The sequence below is a fragment of the Theropithecus gelada genome, chromosome 15 (assembly GCF_003255815.1).
Source record: "Theropithecus gelada isolate Dixy chromosome 15, Tgel_1.0, whole genome shotgun sequence".
Classification (NCBI taxonomy): Eukaryota; Metazoa; Chordata; class Mammalia; order Primates; family Cercopithecidae; genus Theropithecus; species Theropithecus gelada.
This window is the reverse complement of record NC_037683.1, coordinates 43,008,312-43,028,026: the sequence shown is the minus strand read 5'-3', so window position 1 is coordinate 43,028,026 and position 19,715 is coordinate 43,008,312. Positions and strand designations below refer to the sequence as shown.

At 45.4% G+C, this 19,715-nt stretch overlaps 1 protein-coding gene across 2 annotated transcripts in view; it reads left to right on the top strand.

Annotated features, from left to right (window-relative positions):
• ANP32B (acidic nuclear phosphoprotein 32 family member B) overlaps positions 1-6,340 on the top strand; it is a 31,907-nt gene extending 25,567 nt beyond the window's left edge. Inside the window, exons 5-7 of one of the 2 annotated variants that reach the window (XM_025359848.1) lie at positions 1,764-1,879; positions 2,905-2,956; positions 5,756-6,340. In XM_025359848.1, coding sequence (XP_025215633.1) covers positions 1,764-1,879; positions 2,905-2,956; positions 5,756-5,823 — 236 coding nt within the window. In that variant the 3' untranslated portion in view covers positions 5,824-6,340. Of the gene's footprint in view, positions 1-1,760; positions 1,880-2,904; positions 2,957-5,755 lie in introns of both variants that reach the window. The other variant, XM_025359847.1, reaches the window with a different exon arrangement.
• Positions 6,341-19,715: the final 13,375 nt, after the last annotated feature.

Here is a 19,715-nt window from a genome sequence, read left to right as displayed (position 1 = left end):
AATGGTTTTGAGATGAAACTGTTCCACCTTACATCAGGTATTAGATTCTCATAAGGAGTGCACAGTCTAGATCCCTCCCATGCGCAGTTCACAATAGAATTTGCACTCATGAGAATCTAACAGGTGATGTGACAGGAGGCGGAGCTCAGGTGGTAATGTTCACTGGCCTGCTCTTCACCTCCTGCTGTGCGGCCCAGGCCACGGACCAGTGCCAGTCCTGGGAGTTAGGGACCCCTGGCTTAGAGGAAGCAGAATGATTAGTTTTCACATCAGTAAGTATAAATACCTCTTTTCTTTAAAAATTAGCACATACAGCAGAAATTATCAAGAAGATAGAGGAAGAAAAGAAGGAGGTTGGGTGCAATTAATGGAAGCATTTTTGCAGTTTTTTTTTTTTTTTTGAAGCATATTGAGACAGGCAAAAATTAATGAGTTATAAGGTGGTAAAATGGACAGAGAATAGGACATCTCACCTACTTCCAAATGTTATGTCCCTTTGTCCCTTCTGTAATTTTTCCATTTGTCCTAAAAACCGTTTGTGCTTGTTGTCTATTTAAGTTCACCTCAAGAACAGCCACATGTGCAAGAGCCAGTAAAGGACATTCCTTGGAAGGTGGGGGGCAGTTCCTGAGAGCAAAGATGGATCAGCCAACAAATACTGGAGCATTTTCTATGTGCCAGGCACTATGGAAAATAGTGATTTAAAAAAAAAAAAAAAAAAGATTCCTACCCTCTTGGACCTCACAGAGAAATGGTTATATATTTTTTTAATCATAAATAGGCTGTGTATGGTGGCTCACACTTGTTATCCTAACACACTTGGGAAGGGTGAGGAAGGATGATTGCTGGAATCCAGGAGTTCAAGACCAGCCTGGGCAACATAGCCAAACCCTATCTGTACAGAAAAAAATTGTTTTAAATTAAAAATCGTAAATAATAATTGCAAGTAAGCAAAGTGTGTTGTAATGGAGAAGCACCACATACTCATGGTGAGAGCCTATGACCTGACATTGGGAGGTCTGGTGAGTAAGACTGCCTAAGGAAGTGATGTTGACTGAAACTCCAAGGTGGAGTCAGAGTTAGCCAAGCAAAGAGGATGGAAAGAGCATGCAGAGACCAGGAGGTAGGTGAGAGCATGGTGAGCTCTAGGACCCAGGAGAAGCAAGAACTGCCACACTAGCGGTCTGCACAATCAGGTAGAGATGCAGGTGCCTCTCAGCCTCCTGTCCCGAGTCACGGGGTTATTATGGGTGTTTCTCAGGTTCCTGATTTGAGCAGCTGACTGTGACTGGTGGTATCATTACCCAAGAGAAGGTACATGATTTTTTTTTTTTTTTTTTTTTACTTTTTACTGTGAAAAATTTCAGACAGTGATAAAGGTAAAAATAATAGCGAAACAAACCCCCATGTTCTTATCACTCAGCTTCAGCAATTATTGGTCATAGCTGATCTTGCTTTATTCCTGCATACCCTTCCCTTCTTCCCCACTCTATATTATTTTGAAGCAAATCTTAGCCATTGTATCATTTCATCAGCGAGAATTAAAGTGTTTATCCTGTCTGCCAGGACTTCTAGCCCTCTTGATTTTATGGGACTGTATTGGACAAAGGGACTGAGCTTTATCTCGTAGTAGAAAGAAAGTGACTGCAGTTCGTGGCCTTACCAGGATTTGTTCTGTGAGCCAGCCCACAGATCCTCAATACCTTGTGCCCTGTGGAGCATCGAGGATATTTAATGAATCCCTTTCGGACTATTTTCAGAAGGAGAAGATGAGGAAGATGAGGAGGATGAGGATGGTGAAGAAGAGGAGTTTGATGAAGAAGATGATGAAGATGAAGATGTAGAAGGGGATGAGGATGACGATGAAGTCAGTGAGGAGGTCAGTGCAGCTGTTTTCTACCCTGCTTCCTATTTGTAATTACAACAAAAGTGGGGGTTTCAAAAAGATGACAAAAGAAAAACACCTTTTGAAGAAAGTAGTATACCTGTGAATACATTTACAATATGAATCCGGTTAATTTAGTTTTTGTCTGCCTTTAAATAACTACTAAGTGGAATGCCTACTGAACTCAAACTAGTACGTTCCTGGCTGTGCAAGGTAAGTTCTGGCCCTCTGGGGGAAGGAATGAGTTGAGTATTCAGTATGGTGAGAAAACTGGAAATGTTGAGAATTGATGGTATGTCTGTTCCTTCATTGAATTGTAGGGAAGTCTATGTTTACCAAGTCTAAATTTTTTCTTATATATTCAGTTTAATTCAGTAAATATATACCTGCTATGTTAAAGAGTTGGGGGTACAAAATGAAATGAGATTATGGTGTGCCCTGAAAGAGCAGATAGTCTGGTTTATAGAATACCCAATAATAGAGGATCCCTGAGGAAATGAATGCTATACGAGGGCAGGAGAAAACAGTGTCTTGACTTTGACCCTCAAAGAGGTTTGAGAAACAGGCAGACAACATTAGCTATTAACAGAACGCATCCTCTTTTGCAGTATAAAAATAAGGCTAGGGGTTTGTGTGATCTCATTAGGTGTATGATTGACATTAAGGTTCTGAAAGAAGCTTTGTATATGAATGGGATATAGAAAGGAATTTTTGTCTAAACCAGTTTTGAAATTTGAGATTTTAAGATGATTTCTTGAATTATCCAAAGTTACATACTAATTAAACATCTAGCAAATGAACTGCTTGCTTCTTAAAAAAATTTTTTTTAGAAAAATTATAAAGCACATTAAGGAAAATCAGTGGGTCTTGGTACATCAAAGTAGATAAAATAACATTACAGTTTCCTGCTTGATTGATATTGTCGCGTTTATTTGTACTTAGTTTGGCAGAATTTGTACTATTTGCACTTTTCAGTTTGGCAGAATTTATCTAATGTTAGGCTGTTTGCTATTCTTTAGGAAGAAGAATTTGGACTTGATGAAGAAGATGAAGATGAGGATGAAGATGAAGGTGGGCCTAATGCATGCATTTTGATCATTATCAGTCAAAAATTAGATAAAAACATCCATTATTTAGAATTTGATCCCACTGAGAAGAAAATAAAATACCCTTGGCTCTGGCGGTCTACACACACATTCACGTTCTCGTTTCTATCATCCCATCAGTGTGTCTGTGCTGGTGCAGGCTGCTTGCTGCTACAGCAGTTATTCCTGTCTGATGGCAAGGGTCCTGTTGGTCTTCAGTCCTCATGGGTTTTTTTTGGGGTGGTGGTGGTGGTGTTTTGCGACAGAGTCTCACTCTGTTTCCCAGGCTGGAGTGCAGTGGCACTATCTCGGCTCACTGCAAGCTTCACCTCCTGGGTTCACGCCATTCTCCTGCGTTAGCCTCCCGAGTAGCTGGGACCACAGGCACCCGCCACCACGCCCAGCTAATTTTTTTGCATTTTTAGTAGAGATAGGGTTTCACCATGTTAGCCAGGATGGTCTCTCTCCTGACCTCGTAATCTGCCCACCTCAGCCTCCCCAAGTGCTGGGATTACAGGCGTGAGCCACCATGCCCGGCCTGTTGTTTGAGATGGAGTCTCGCTCTGTCGCCCAGTCTGGAGTTCACTGGTGCAATCTCAGGTCACTATAGCCTCCACCTCCCAAGTTCAAGCGATTCTCTGCCTCAGCCTCCCGAGTAGCTGGGATTACAGGCATGCACCACCATACTTGGCTAATTTTTGTATTTTTAGTAGAGATGGGGTTTCGCCATGTTGGCCAGGCTGGTCTCGAATTCCTGGCTTCCAAGTGATCTACCTACCTCGGCCTCCCAAATTACTGGGATTACAGGTATGAGCCACCGTGCCTAACCTGGTCCCCATGTTTTAAATATGTTTTTAGGACCAGTCATTTGGTTTACTGCCAAGTGTGAGGTTTCTGTGTTTGGGAGTTATTTCATTTAAAAAAAAAGAAAAGAAGGCTTTAATAATTGAACCATCATTTTCAGTGTTAGTCCTTTCCCCACTACAACCAAGATGAGTGAAATAGCTGTTACTTATTTAATACTGTTAAGTATGCCGCCCTGGACAACGTAGACCCTGTCTCAACGGAAAATTTAAAAGTTAGCTGGAAACGGGTGGGGTGGCTCATGCCTGTAATCTCAGCACTTTAGGAGGCCGAGGCAGGTGGATCACCTGAGTTCAGGAGTTCGAGAGCAGCCTAGCAACATGGTGAAATCCTGTGGTGGCACGCAGTCAAACCCAGGAGCAGAGATTGCGGTGAGCTGAGATCACACCACTGCACTCCCCTGGACAACAAAGCAAGACTCTGTCTCAAAAAAAAAAAAAAGTGTTAGCTGCGCATGGTGGTACACGCCTATAGTCCCAGCTACTCGGGAAGCTGAGGTGGGAGGACTGCTTGAAGTTGCAGTGAGGCTGTGATGGTGCCGACGCACTCCAACCTGAGTGACAGAGGGAGACCTTGACTCAAAAAATAAATAAAAGTCTCATGGTTGTGTCTCAGAGAATCAGGTGTTCACTGTGCTGTTGGCTCATGTTTTCTCAGCATCCACTTTGTGTCAAGCTCTCAATTACATTTACACTAGATATTACCCTAGTTAGGACCTGGTCACTGCCTTTAAGAACCTGTATGATTGGGAGACCGAGGCGGGCGGGTCATGAGGTCAGGAGATTGAGACCATCCTGGCTAACACAGTGAAACCCCATCTCTACTAAAAATACAAAAAAATTAGCCGGGCATGGTGGCGGGCGCCTGTAGTCCCGAGCAAAGATCGTGCCACTACACTCCAGCCTGGGCAATAGAGTGAGACTCTGTCTCAAAAAAAAAAAAAACCTGTCTGAAATACGATTTTAACATATAGTTAATTTCATTAAAATAACCATGGATTTTATTAGTTGAAAAAGTTGGTCTATATGTAAGTCTCTGTGTCTCGACTACATAATACTCTTAAGAAGTTCCTTTATAGTTAATACTAGTTTGCTACAATTTGAGTCTTAACGATGTTCCATACTAAGTGTTTTTTGTGTTATTTAATTCTCAGAATAACATTTTAAAGTCAGTACCATTGTCCCCATTTTACAGATGAAAAAGACTTAAAGAGGTTAAGCTTGTCCGAGGTCACTTGAAAATACGCATGGCTTGAAGACATCCTAGATAGCGCGAGGGTTTTTGTTTTGTTTTTTTGGAGACACAGTTTTGCTCTTGTCACCCAGGCTGGAGTGCAGTGGCACAGTCTCAGCTCACTGCAACCTCCACCTCCCGGATTCAAGCAATTCTCATGCCTCATCCTCCAGAGTAGCTGGGATTACAGGTGCATGCCATCATGCCTGGCTAATTTTTTTTTTTTTTTTTTTTTTTTTTTTTTTTTTTTTTTTTTTTTTTAGTAGAGACGGGGTTTCACCACATTGGCCAGGGTGGTCTGGAACTCCTGACCTCAGAACATCCGCCCACCTTGGCCTCCCAAAATGCTGGGATTACAGGCATGAGCCACCATGCCTGACCAGCTCAGGTTATTAATATGCATTTTAGTAACTGCTAGATTTGTTAAAAGGAACATCTGGAAGAAAACACCTTAAAATTGAGGAAACTGGATTAACTTTCCTGTGTGAGTTGAGGTGCTGCTGTGCATTTTGCTTTTCTTGGTTCTATGGTCACCACTTATACTCACTATTAATCACCTGTGTTAATCTGATCAAGTTTACATTGTTTTATCTCCTAACCGTCAAAAACTTTGTTGCTGCCTCCATTGGCAATAATCTAAGCAAAATGCCTTGCCACTGTCCTAAAGTCAATTTTTGTTACTGTTCAGAGGAGGAAGAAGGCGGGAAAGGTGAAAAGAGGAAGAGAGAAACAGATGATGAAGGAGATGATGATTAAGACCCCAGATGACCTGCAGAAACAGAACTGTTCAGTATTGGTTGGACTGCTCATGGATTTGGTAGCTGTTTAAAAAAAAAAAAAAAAAAAAAGGTAGCTGTGATACAAACCCCAGGACACCCACCCACCCAAAGAGCCAAAGAATAGTTCCTGTGACATTCCGACTTCCTTCCATGTAGTCCCTCTTGGTAATCTACCACCAAGTTTGTGGACTTCACCCCAACAAAATTGTAAGCGTTGTTAGGTTTTTGTGTAAGACTCTTGCTGTAGCGTGGATAGCTGTGATTGGTGAGTCTACCGTCTGTGGCTACCAGTTACACTGAGATTGTAACAGCATTTTTACTTTCTGTACAACAAAAAAGCTTTGTAAATAAAATCTTAACATTTTGGGTCTGTTTTTTCATGCTTTTCTTTTTAATTATTTTTTTTTTTTTTACATTAGGACATTTTATGTGACAACTGCCAAAAAAGTATTTTTAAGAATTTAAGTGAAATAAACACGTTACTCTTTGGTAAAGCCTAGTTGTATGCTTACATTTTTAAATTACACTCTCATTGTAAGCTCATGTTAAAACACACCAAAAAACTGGTTTATTTGGCATTTTTATATTAGTAGTTGTTGAGGGCAATTGCACAAATTTGTAGGATCTTTGAGCATTTAGATCAAATCCTCCATTGATAACAGAGGAGTAAATGAAGCATACTTTTAAAAATAATGTTCAAAATGGAATGCTCTGGTGCCCTGAACACCAGTAAAATAATGTTAGGTTTCAAGTATTATGTGAATTAAGGGAAAGAAGATAGTGTAAAGCAGAAGGCCTTCACCAGAATCCCAAGAGATCTGAATTCTAGTTCTGACTCTGCCACTGATTTTCTGTGTGACCTTGTGTTGACTCTGGGTCACCTCCCAGTCTGTAAAATTGAGGGGGTGTGACCAAATGGCTTCTGAAGTCACTTGTAGCACTGATGTTCTGTGACCCTTGTTGACAGGAAGGTCTGAAGAGGAAAATGGGCTTTGCACTCGGCTGAAACATGTAGGGTTTGACTGATGGGTGAACACAGTATGGTTTGTTGTCAAGACAGGCGTGAAAAGGGGGAATGACATGTGAAAAGCCTCACCAAGCAATGGATAGGCACTGCCTGAGGTCAACTCAGGTTTTCCAGAAGATGGAAATTTTCTGTATTCTTACAGATCTTAAAAGGATTTGGGAAAGGAGAAGGATATTCTGTCTGTATTCAGTGATTAACCATTTAGCAAAAATAGATGTATGACTGTATTATCAATACAGTTTTTTATAGTGGAAAATTTAAGGATTGTTTTAGTAAATCTTAGCTTACGGCTACTGGAATGAGTGAGGTTTTTGATGCATGTAAATGCAATATGTAAAATTGGAATCTAATTTGAATTTATAACTAACAGAAGTCACAGTCTCTATGGAGCCCCCAAATTCTGTACTTTAAAATCAAAATCTCCCATAGACTTTAAAATGGAGTTTCTTTTTTGCAAAGAAAATCCAAGAAAATTTGATTTTTGATTTTACAGGTATTAACTTTATTTTCCCCAACCATGAGGCCATTTTAGCAAACCTTCAGTACATTGTAAAATGGTTTCTTCTGTAGCCTAGGTGTGTCCTTAAGGTTTTGCTTATTTGTCAAATGTCAAACACAGTAACTGTGAGTGATTATTTTTCCTGGTTTTTTGTTTTGTTTTGTTAGTTTTTTTAAAGAAAGTTTACAGAACTTTCCAGTACCTACCAAGCCTGTAGGGTATGCCGGGCTCATTGGCTAGGCAAAAGGGAAGGGAATTGGGTTAAAGAGACAAGCCAGCCTTTGGTGCTCATAGTAACTAGTCAGGAAGAAAAGACATCAACACAAGTAATATTTACTAGGACCTAGGAGCAAGAGGTTTGGGTAAGTTTTAGTGTAGCTCAGAGGCTGGAGAGGTAGCACCCAACCCTGAGGGAGGGAAGCTTCATAGAAAAGAAAGTATTTGAGCTGCACATGCAAGTATGAATAGCGTTTATAAATAGGAATAGAAAAAGAAGGGAGTATCTTGGTAAGCAGAGGTTAGAGGTAGGAAACTGCTGAGTATAGTTAGATACAAGTAGATTTGATAACACGTGAATAGATGATGATACTGGACTAGTCATTTGGGCCCTTATAGAGGGCCTTGAAGGTCAAACCCCTTCTGTGCATTATAGTAAAATGTTGATTTCATCTATATGTGGCTGGTGAAGATGCCTTTGACATGGTCCTCAGAGAAGCAAGCTGTTTGGTGATGAGGTCACACAGCAGACTATTTTTGGAGTTGTCTCCCATCTGAAGGAGAACATTGAGAGGATTTGCTTCCAGTTCTGCAGTAAAATGAGTTATACAATGTCCGAGCTGGGTGGCAGCTATGATGGGCTAGATGACTTGTCCTGACTAGCTGCTCCGAGGTTGGTGGAGGTATATTTCACATACACACCTACATGTGTGATACACTGGTGTGCCATCTTTTTGAAGCTATTATTCCATGCTTTGAAATGTTGAAGCCATTGTTTGTAAAGATGAGGAAACAGGCACAAGAGATGATCCAGGACTGGCCCAAGGTGTCTTTGTGAAGTAGTGAAAGAACCTAGCCTAAAAACCATGGCGCCTTGTTTTCTTTTTCTTTTTTTTTTTTGATATGGAGCCTTGCGCTGTCGCCCAGGCTGGAGTGCAGTGGCACAATCTCGGCTCGCTGCAACTTCTGCCTCCCGGGTTCACGCAATTCTCCTGTCTCAGCCTCCCAAGTAGCTGGGACTACAGGCGCCTGCCACCACGCCTGACTAATTTTTGTATTTTTAGTAGAGACGAGGTTTCACCATACTGGTCAGGCTGGTCTTGACTGACCTCAGGTGATCCACCCACCTCGGCCTCCCACAGTGCTGGGATTACAGGCGTGAGCCACTGTGCCCGGCCCATGGTGTCTTGTTTTCGACCTCTGCTCTTACCTTGATTTAGTTCACTCCTGTTTGAGGAGTCCAGTGCCTGAAGAATGATACTGGCTAGCGTGGAAATGCAGACTACCTTGTGTAAGATACTGCACCCTCCCCGTGCCTGTATCACCACCACCAGGACTCCTGGTACATACTCCAGGATAGGTACAGGAGAATTGAGTCATCCTGTTCCCTGGCATTCCTATTTGGGCTGCACTACCTACCCCATCACCAGAGAAAGGTGAGACGGAAGCACAAAGTGGTTGTACACTATGCTATGACCTTCCAGTTTTCTCCAGCTCTGTTGTGTTGTGCTGACATCAATTTTAATGAGCCTGTTGATACCACTGTGTTGACAGTTTGGAAAGGGAATCATGTTACTAGTAGACTTAAGCTTCAGCCAGCCAAACAGTTGCTCTGCAGGAAAACCACCAAGATTGCAGTGAGTGTGAAAGTTCTCAGAGCCAATTAGGTCAGCTTGATAATCTCTGATCAAGTGGGTATTTTATAACTTGTCCCAGGGGTGTTGGGAGGGCATACAGAGAAAATACTACTCTTACTCTATTACTTTTTGTTGAGATGGTCTGACTGTCGCCCACGCTGGAATACACTGGCACAGTCATGGTTCACTGCATGCTCAACCTGGGCACAAACAATCCTCTCACCTCAGCCGAGTAACTGGAACTACAGGCACGTGCCACCATGCCTGGCTAAATATTTTTGATAAAGACGAGGTCTCACTATGTTGCACAGGCTGGTTTCAAACCCCTGGGCTCAGGTGATCCTCCTGACTTGAACTCCCAAAGTGCTGGGATTACAGGCATGAGCCACCGCACCTGGCCAAAGTTAATCTATTTCCAATTAAGGGGACTCGACCCTTGGGGTGTCTGTGTTTAAGACAACACTCCCCAACACCAGCCCTGGCAGAGGAATAGTGGAGGTATGGTGAGGGAGGCCTCAAACTGAGAATCTAGAGATCTATAGCCCCAACCTGGCCACTGAATGGTATTTACTCCCCCTCTGTCACTTCCCCTCTGTGAACCTCCAGTTCCTCAACTGAAACTGAGGCCCAAGCTAAGTGAGCCTGCAGGTTGTTTCAACTGTACAAATCTGCATGTGGTTCACTGTGAGTCTAACCAGCAACAAGGATGCTAATAGTTTTTCATGCTCTTACTCCCAGTTACCCTCTTAAGGAGTAGGTAAGGGTTTGGGCTAGTAGAAAATGTCAGAGCTGTGTTCAGGCTGATGGAATTGAAAAGGATAGACCAGTAGCAGGGGGCCAGATGAGAGCTGCACTGACTTCAGTGAAGGAGGTGTCTTCCAGAAACTGCCATAGGTATATACATAAGTTGGTCAGACTAGTCAGTCATCTAGTAGCATTACAGATGCAGGTTAGCACATATATCTGCCATCGATGGTCATTTATTGAGAGGAATTTAGTCCTCAACTTCCCTGAAAAATAACCTATAATCCCCTTTTATGGATGTGGAAACTGAAGGATTTAGAGGTGAAGTGCCCTACCCAATGTCATGTAGCTAGTAATGGTGGCTGGACTGGGATCCAAACCCAGCTCTACCCAAACCCAAAGCTGCTGTGTGTCACCATATGTCCCTCCCTAGGGCCCTTGCTCCTGGCTCAGTTATGATGAGAACATCAGTGGGCCTAGTTCTCCCTTAGTCCAAAGTAGGGAGCAAAGTAGACACTAGCTAACAGGACTCATTGGTTCCAAAGGTTTGGGACAGGGTGAGAACAGAGCTACAGTTTCCAGGGTTGGAACCATAAAATGCTTAGGGACACAGGCAAACACTGAGCACTGTAAATACTGACAACTGGCCGGGCACAGCGCCTCGCGCCTGTGATCCCAGCACTTTTGGAGGCCGAGGTGGGTGGATCACCTGAGGTCAGGAGTTCGAGACCAGCCTGGCCAACAGGGTGAAACCCCATCTCTACTAAAAATACAAAAAATTAGCCAGGCGTGGTGGTGGGCGCCTGTAATCCCAGCTACCTGGGAGGCTGAGGCAGGAGAATCGTTTGAACCCAGGAGACAGAGGTTGCAGTGAGCTGAGATTGCGTCATTGCACTCCAGCCTGGGCAGCAAGAGTTAAATTCCATCTCAAAAATAAAAAATGAATAATACTTACAACTGCAACTCTTATGATAATTTCACACTGTGGGAGGCAGCCTTGTCATGCACCATCTTAGAGAACTTGCCAAAGACCCTTTGCTTCTTGGAACTCAGTTTTCTCGTTTATAAATTGTGAGAGCCCTGCCTACTCTCTGAGTCAATAAGCTAGACAGGGCCGGACAGCCATGAGGAGTAACTTAAGAAGAGCTGGCGACAGCCTATGCCATGGGCCTCTGTCGGTGATAGACTGCACTAGTGTGCATCCGGCCAGGGCCTGAGCACACGAGAAATCCCTAGAAGTGGTTCTGCATAGCCGATGCTAGACCAGCTGCACCTGGGAGTTACAGTAGCAATGTGTGGGTCAGAAGCCAGCAGAGTGAGTGACCTGGCTCTGGGGAGTCTGACAGTGGGTGAAGGGCCCTGCCAGCCCCAAGAATGAGAATTCCCATCCAGCCCTGGCTTATTCCATTCCAGTGACTGGGTCAGGGCCTGATCTGCCCTTAGGCTCCCTTCCTGCTGGAACATGGGGCCATTGTTTCCTGCTTCTGTAGCCACCTAGTTCCCCACACAGCTACCTGTCCAGATCCTACCTACAACCAACCTGCCAAGCTCAGGCCTGACCAGCCACTGACCTGCCTGAGCCCTGCTTCTGACAAAGGGAATGATGGCCCCTGATGCACCCATGGCTCACTGTAGTTTACAAGCTCTTTTACATTCATTGTCTTGTTCAAAGGAGGCAGTGTGAGGATCTGACCCCATCTTTCAGACAAGGGAACTGAGGCTCAGGGTCACTTGCAAGGTCCCAGAGTGCAGATCAAGGGTGACTTATTTCCCTGCCTGCCTTGTGCTACTCTTGGGAAAGACTGGGGGTGAGGCAACTAATGGGACTGCTAGGACCACTCCATTTAGGCAAAGCTTGTCTCAGTGGATGGGAATTTCTGAAACCTAGAGCGCTCCACAACGCAGGTGTTTTCAGTAAGTGGAAGACGAAAGAAACGAAGCTGAGGAAATCCAAGTTCCCACTCACAGTTTCTCCTGGGTCTGCATTACTGACCACCTGAGAGCCCTCAGTGCTGGCCCACCACCCCCAGCTTGTCCTCCACCGTTGCTCAAGTAACCACACAGCTGGTGCTCTCAGCAGCTCCTAGCTCAGAACTTTCTGTGACTTCCCAGGGCCTGCAGAGCACTCCTGGCATTGTTTCCCCACCAGCCTGCTCTCAATCCACCTTTCAGCCTTCTTTTCACACTGTCCCCACATGTCCTAGCTGGCCATCTGCACATTGTCGCACTTTGACTTTGTTCAAGCTACCTCCTCTGTCTCTTTCCTTACCTGTACCAGCAAAATCCATCCCAGTGTTTAAGAACCAGAGCAAAGGCATTAGCCCCCGAGAGCCTGGCAGGCAGGAGGCTTCCTTCCCTGGATTTCTCATTGGATAGCCTTGATGACTTGTTCTGGCCCTGGCAGTGGCTGCTCTGCTCCCTGTCCTGTCTCCCCTGCCAGATAGCACTCTGGGCCGTGTGTCTGATTCCTCTTGCTGGGCCCAGTACGCTGGCACTCAGTGAATGTTTCCTCAATGACCAAATGTATTCATTTCCAGGGGCCACTATGACAAAGTACCACACACTGAGTGGCTTAAACAACAGAAATTGATTGTCTCACAGTTCTGGTACCTAGAAGTCCAAGATCTAGGTGTCAGCAGGATGGGTTCCTTCTGAGGCTGCTCCAGGCCTTTCTCCTTGGCTGGGGATGGCCATCTTTTCCGGTGTCCCTTCACATGGAGTTTTCCCTGTGTATGTGTGTGTCTATGTCCAAACTGCCCTTTTTTTTGAGGTAGAGTCTCGCTCTTATGGCCCAGGCTGGAGTGCAATGGCGTGATCTCAGCTCACTGCAACCTCTGCCTCCTGGGTTCAAGTGATTCTCCTGTCTCAGCCTCTCAAGTAGCTGGGATTACAGGTTTGTACCACCACAACCAACTAATTTTTATATTTTTAGTAGAGAGGGGGTTTCACCATATTGGCCAGGCTGGTCTCGAACTCCTGACCTCAGGTGATCCACCTGCCTCAGCCTCCCTAAGTGCTGGGATTACAGGTGTGAGCCACCGCACCCAACCCCTTTTCCTTTTCCTTTATCTTTTTCTTTTCTTTTCTTTTTTTTTTTTTTGAGACAAAGTCTCTGTCTGTCACCCAGTCTGTAGTACAGTGGCGTGGTCATAGCTCACTGTAACTGCGAACTCCTGGGCTCGGGTGATCTTCCCACCTCAGCCTCCTGAGTCACTGGGATTGCTGGCATGAGCCACTGCATGCTGCCTGACTGCCCTTTTCCTAAGGATACCAGTCGTCTGGGATTAGGGCCCACCCTAATGACCTCATCTTAACTACGTCTGTAACGAGCCTGTTTCTGAATACAGTCACATTCTGAGGTACTGGGGGTTAGGACTTCAACATACGAATTTTAGGGGGACACGATTCAACCTCTAACATGAAACAAATGAGTTGTGAAAACCTCTGGACTGAGAATGGCAGTCAGGTGCTTCACTCCCCTCACGGTCCGGTGTTTGGACACAAGAGTGATGTGATTAAAAGGAGGACTTGGGAGCTCAGGTCTGGAGAACAGAATCAAGTCCTGGTTTGCCTCCTATCTGTTTTGTGATCTGTGTAAGTCAGTTATTCCCAGCTGTATTTCTCTTTCACATTATATTAATTATATTAATTCCCATCTCCCTTCCAATCTCACCAGAATTGTTTCATTTTGAGGCACAGAGGGCTAAAATGGCAGCAGATTATACAAATCAGTATAAGAGGGTCTGGACTCCCAAAAATCAGAACTACCAATCTGGAGTTAACAAAGTTGGTATCTCCAGACATTTGTGGAAACTTCTAATATGCAGTGAAAGGCAGGCACCCTGGGCTGGAAGAAACCAGATCACATCTAGTCCCTCGGCTGATGCTGAAACGCCCTCTGTAACATGCCTACCTAACTTGTTGGATACCTTGGTGATGGGGACCCCACTTCTTATAAGGCAATGTATTCCATCTTTTAAAAACAGAAATTTGGCTGGGCGTGGTGGCTTATGCCTGTAATCCCAGCACTTTAGGAGGCTGAGGCAGGCGGATCACGAGGTCAGGAGTTCGAGGCCAGCCTGGTCAACATGGTAAAACCCCGTCTCTACTAAAAATGCAAAAATTAGTAGGGCGTGGTGGCACATGCCTGTAATCCCAGCTACTCAGGAGGCTGAGGCAGGAGAATAGCTTGAACCTGGGAGGCGGAGATTGTAGTGAGCCAAGATCCCACCACTGCACTCCAGCCTAGGACAGAGCTAGACTCTGTCTTAAAAAAAAAAAAAAAAAAAAAGAAACAGAAATTTTTAAATCTCAAAAATAGTAACGCAGGCCAGGCGCAGTGGCTCACTCCTATAAATCCCAACATTTTGGGAGGCCGACACAGGTGGATTGCTTGAGCTCACGAGTTCAAGACCAGCCTGGGCAACATGGCGTAACCCCGTATCTACAAAAAATAGAAAAATTAGCCAGTCGCAGGGTGTGCACCTGTAGTCCCAGCTACTCAGGAGGCTAAGGCAGGAAAATCACTTGAGCCCAGAAGGCGGAGGTTGCAGTGAACCAAAATCACACCACTGCACTCCAGCCTGGGTGACAGAAGTGAAACCCTGTCTCAAAAAATAATAAAATAGTAAGGCAGCTTTATTTTTTTAAAATTTTTTACCTTGTTATTAATATGATAAACAAATCCTTTTTAAAAAGCTCTTATTTATGCAATTTCCTGTAACACTTTTGGCTGTAATTTTGCCCAGTGGAGCCAAAGAAGAGTGGATTTAATTCAGCTTCTTTCTTTTTTAAGAGAGAGTCTCACAATGTTTCCCAGGCTGGTCTCAAAACTCCTGGGCTCAAGCAATCCACCCACCTTGGTTTCCCAAAGTGCTAGGATTCCAGATGTGAGCCACCACACCCTGCCAAATTCAACTTTTTTTTTTTTTTTTTTTGAGACAAATTCTGGCTCTATCGATCAGTGTCTATCAGGGGTATCCTGTCCCTTGTTCCATTACATCCCTATTGATACAGCCTTAGCTGCCAGCCCTGTGATGTCACCATCATACTGCCACAGCCACTGGGCTCAGTTCACTGAAACTTCCTGTGTGCTCTGCTGTGCACAGGGCTGAGCCTTGTCTGCCCCACCTCTCTGTCCTGGACCTGGGCTGGTGATGTTTTAGGCCCCAGTGAATTTTTTTTAGTTTGACAATGCTTGCCCCTATCATGACTTCCGTGGAGGCCACTCAGATAATAAAGAAGGAAGCCCTATTTGAATAATGCAGGCTCCATTCCTCATGTCTATACTTAATGTGGGGACAGTTCTTCTAGAGAGGGAGGACCATAAGTACCCAGAGGTTATGGCGGACAGCACTCCCTCCTGGTGTAAATCTAAAACTGCTCAAACCACATGGGACAGCCCAGCCATCCATGTTAGAACTGATGCCATTCTCCCTGGGGAAGAGTCACTGATTCTTCCACTCAACACATTGAGCATCTACTGTGTACACAGCTCTGTGTGAAGTACTGTTTACTTGAATCAGCAGAAGGGCTCAAATGTCAGGAGGTGATGAGTTATATTTACGTATGAGAATACAAAAAGATGAACAGGATAGAAATAGTCTCTAGTCCTACCCACATAGAACCTACAGGCTAGTGAGCAAAACACTTATGTAAATATGTAATTGCAATGCAGTGTGTAAGTTCCGTAGCATCGGGTGGCACGGGAACTGAGGAAGGGCAGGGCAGGGACAGAGCTCCAGAGGAAATGACCTGAGGAGTGAGTAGGAGGGAGCCAGGCAACGAGGGAAAAGAAGAGCATTCAGACAGCAGGACCATCCTGTGCAAAGGGCCGAGGGCCAGACAGCTGAGAGATACTCAGCATGGGAGAAATGAAGAGTGAAGAGGGAGCTCGTGAGAGATGAGGTTGGGGAGGTAGGAGTGGGGCAGGCCAGGAAGAGCTCTTGGGGCCAGGTGCGGTGGCTCATGCTTGTAATCCCAACACTTTGGGAAGCTGAGATGGGCGATCACGAGGTCAGGAGTTCAAGACCAGCCTGGTCAATATGGTGAAACCCCATCTCTACTGAAAATACAAAAATTAGCTGGGTATGGTGGTGGGAGGCTGTAATCCCAGCTACTTGGAAGGCTGAGGTAGGAGAATCGCTTGAACCCGGGAGGTGGAGGTTGCAGTGAGCCAAGATCGTGCCACTGCATTCCAGCCTGGGTGACAGAGCTAGACTCTGTCTCAAAAAAAAAAAAAAAAAAAAGAGCTCTTGGGGCCTTTGAACAATCTTAAACAAGCAAGTGGTGGGACCAAAATTTCTTTGTGAAATTGCACGTGGAGGCTGGGTGCGGTGACTCACACTTGCAATCCCAGCACTTTGGGAGGCCGAGGCAGGCAGATCACTTGAGGTCAGGAGTTCAAGACCAGCCTGGCCAACATGGTGAAACCCTGTCTCTACTAAAATTGCGCGCACACACACACACACACACACAATAGCTAGGCATGGTGGTGGGTGTCTTTAATCCCGCCTACTTGTGAGGCTGAGGCAGGAGAATCATTTGAACCTGGGAGACCGAGGTTGCAGTGAGCCGAGATCGTGCCATTGCACTCCAGCCTGGGCGACAGAGGTAGACTCTGTCTCAAAAGAAAAAAAAAGAAAGAAAGAAATTGCACACGGAGCTGCATGGAGATGGTTGGGGAAGGAGCAGGATTAGAGGCAGGAAGATCATTTAGAATAGGCAGCAATCTATTCTAGAGGCAGCAGTCACAGTGAGGAATGGAGGCCTGAGCTAGAGAAGTGGACAGGCTAGCAAGAGATTAATAGGGTCTGGGGTTAGGGAGAGAGGAAATGCAAGGCAGGCGCTCAGATCTGGCACCTGATCAGTGACACCCAGGACAGGAAATGGAGGAGGGAGAGGAGCAGGCTGGGAACAGGACAAGAGAAAAGAATGAGTCTCAGCATCTAGGCTTTGACTGAAGTTACAGGTTTCATCTTTTTATTTATTTATTTATTTATTTATTTATTTATTTAATTTTTTGACAGGGTCTCACCGTGTCACCCAGGCTAGAGTGCAGTGGCATCTGGCTCACAAGCAGCCTCGACCTCCAGGGTTCAGGTCCCATCTCAGCCTCCCAAGTAGCTGGGACCACAGGCATGAGCCACCATGCCCGGCTCATTTTTGTATTTTTTGTAGAGACCAGGGTCTCACTATGTCGCACAGGCTCGTCTGGAACTCCTGGAATCAAGCGAACCTCCCACCTCTGCCTCCCAAAGTGTTGGGATTAAAGGCCACCATACCCAGCCTCATTCACTTTGTTATTCAACAGATAGTGAATCCTCCTCTGTGCCGAGTCCTGGAATTATTGTTTCAGGATTCATTGGCACAACAGTTGGCAACTCAAATTAGGGGTATAGACAGGTCACCTAGGAAGAGTGTGTAAAATGAGAAGAAAAGAGGGCCCAGAACAGATTGTTCAGGTACTATTTGTTGTTGTTGCTGTTGTTGTTTGAGACAGAGTCTGGCTCTGTCAGCCAGGCTGGAGTGCAGCGGTGCAATCTCAGCTCACTGCAACCTCTGCCTCCCAGGTTCAAGCAATTGTCCTGCCTCAGCCTCCCGAGTAGCTGGGACTACAGGCATGTGCCACCACCCCTGGTTAATTTTTGTATTTTTAGTACAAACGGTATTTCACCATGTTGGTCAGGCTGGTCTTGAACTCCTGACCTCCTGTGATCTGCCCACTTTGGCCTCCTAAAATGCTGGGATTACAGGTGTGAGCCACCACACCCAGCCTGTTGTTTGTTTTTTTAAGGGAGGAGAGAAGAGGAGGAACCAGCCAGGCAACAAGACACAATGGAGCCAGAGCAGTTGGAAGAAACCAGGAGAGTGATGTCCCTAAAGTCAGTTTTTTGTTTGTTTTTGAGATGGAGTTTTGCTTTTGTAGCCCAGGCTGGAGTGCAATGGTGCGATCCCGGCTCACTGCAACCTCTGCCTCCTGGGTTCAAGTGATTCTCCTGCCTCAGCCTCCCAAGTAGCTGGGATTATAGGCATCTGCCATCATGCCCAGCTATTTTTATTTGTTTGTTTGTTTGTTTTTGAGACAGAGTCTCGCTCTGTCATCCAGGCTGGAGTGCAGTGGCACAATCTCCGCTCACTATAAGCTCTGCCTCCCGGGTTCACGCCATTCTCCTGCCTCAGCCTCCCGAGTAGCTGGGACTACAGGTGCCCACCACCACGCCCAGTTAATTTTTGTATTTTTAGTAGAGACGGGGTTTCACCTTGTTAGCCAGGATGGTCTCGATCTCCTGACCTCTTGATCCACCCGCCTCGGCCTCCCAAAGTGCTGGGATTACAGGCGTGAGCCACTGCGCCAGGCCTGTTTGTTTGTTTTTTGAGATGGAGTTTTGCTTTTGTTGCCCAGGCTGGAGTGCAATGGTGCTATCTCGGCTCACTGCAATATCTGCCTGCTGGGTTCAAGCGATTCTCCTGCCTCAGCCTCCCAAGTAGCTGGGATTACAGGCATGTGCCACCATGCCCGGCTAATTTTTGTATTTTTAGTAGATACGGGGTTTCACCTTGTTGGTCAGGCTGGTCTCCAACTCCTGACCTCAGGTGATCCACCCACCTCGGCCTCCCACAGTGCTGGGATTACAGGCATGAACCATCGCACCCGGCCTAATTTTGTATTTTTAGTACAGATGGGGTTTCACCATGTTGGCCAGGCTGATCTCCAACTCCTGACCTCAGGTGATCTGCCCACCTCAGCCTCCTGAACTGCTGGGATTACAGGCATAAGCCACCATGCCCAGCCCCTAAACCCAGTTCAGATGACCCTGAAGACAGGGTCCTCAGAAGCCTAGGGCGTCACACGTGTCCATGCTTCCAAGGCCACCAGTAAGATAAGGCCTGAGGTGCATCATTGCTAGTCTGTCATAGAGCAATTCAAGGGTTTGGGTTGGGGTTGAGGCCAGACCAAGGAGAGTTGGGCAGCGGGAGGGATAAGTGGAGATAAAAGTGTCCTTCAAGAGGACTGGTTGTGAAGAGGAGAGAGAAGGTGAGAGGTGAAGAAAGGACAAGGGGTGTAGGGAGCTTCCCCAGCAAAAGCTGAAAGACCTGACCAGGATTCAATGCTTATGCAAAATGCCAGCTGAAAAGGGGAGGCTGAATATACAGGAAAGGAGATAGACCATTAGGCAGGTTTTCTCCAAAAACCTCATGATGCATAACTAAGATTGGAGTTTGAGAATTGGAGGATAGAGAATTTAAGTTTGATATAAAGAAAAAATAAGGAACTAAAGAACAGAACTGTGAATCAGTGGAAAGGTCTTTGCAGACCAAGGTGGGACCACTGGTACTTGTGAATACTGTAGAAACAGATCCTAGCTCTATATACAGGTTGGACAAAATGAGGGCTGAAGTGCCTTTCAAAGATTTAAATTCTTGATCCCATCCCACATTTTATTTTATGGTGAAGGAGTGCACAATTTACAAATGAACTATGCATTTCTGAGAATAAAGTTCTCCTCATTATTTCATTCAAGGTCCCTAAATACCCACTGTGTTCCAAGCACTGGGTTGGGACACAGCAGATCTGAGTTCTATACACCAATCCTTTTCCAGTTAATGTCAGTTATTTAAATGGATCAGGTCAAGTGCGATAGTACGCACCTGTAATCTTAGCTACTCAAGAGGCTAAAGTGGGAGGATGGCTTGAGGCCAGGAATTGGAGGCTGCAGTATGCTATAATCACACCTGTGAATAGC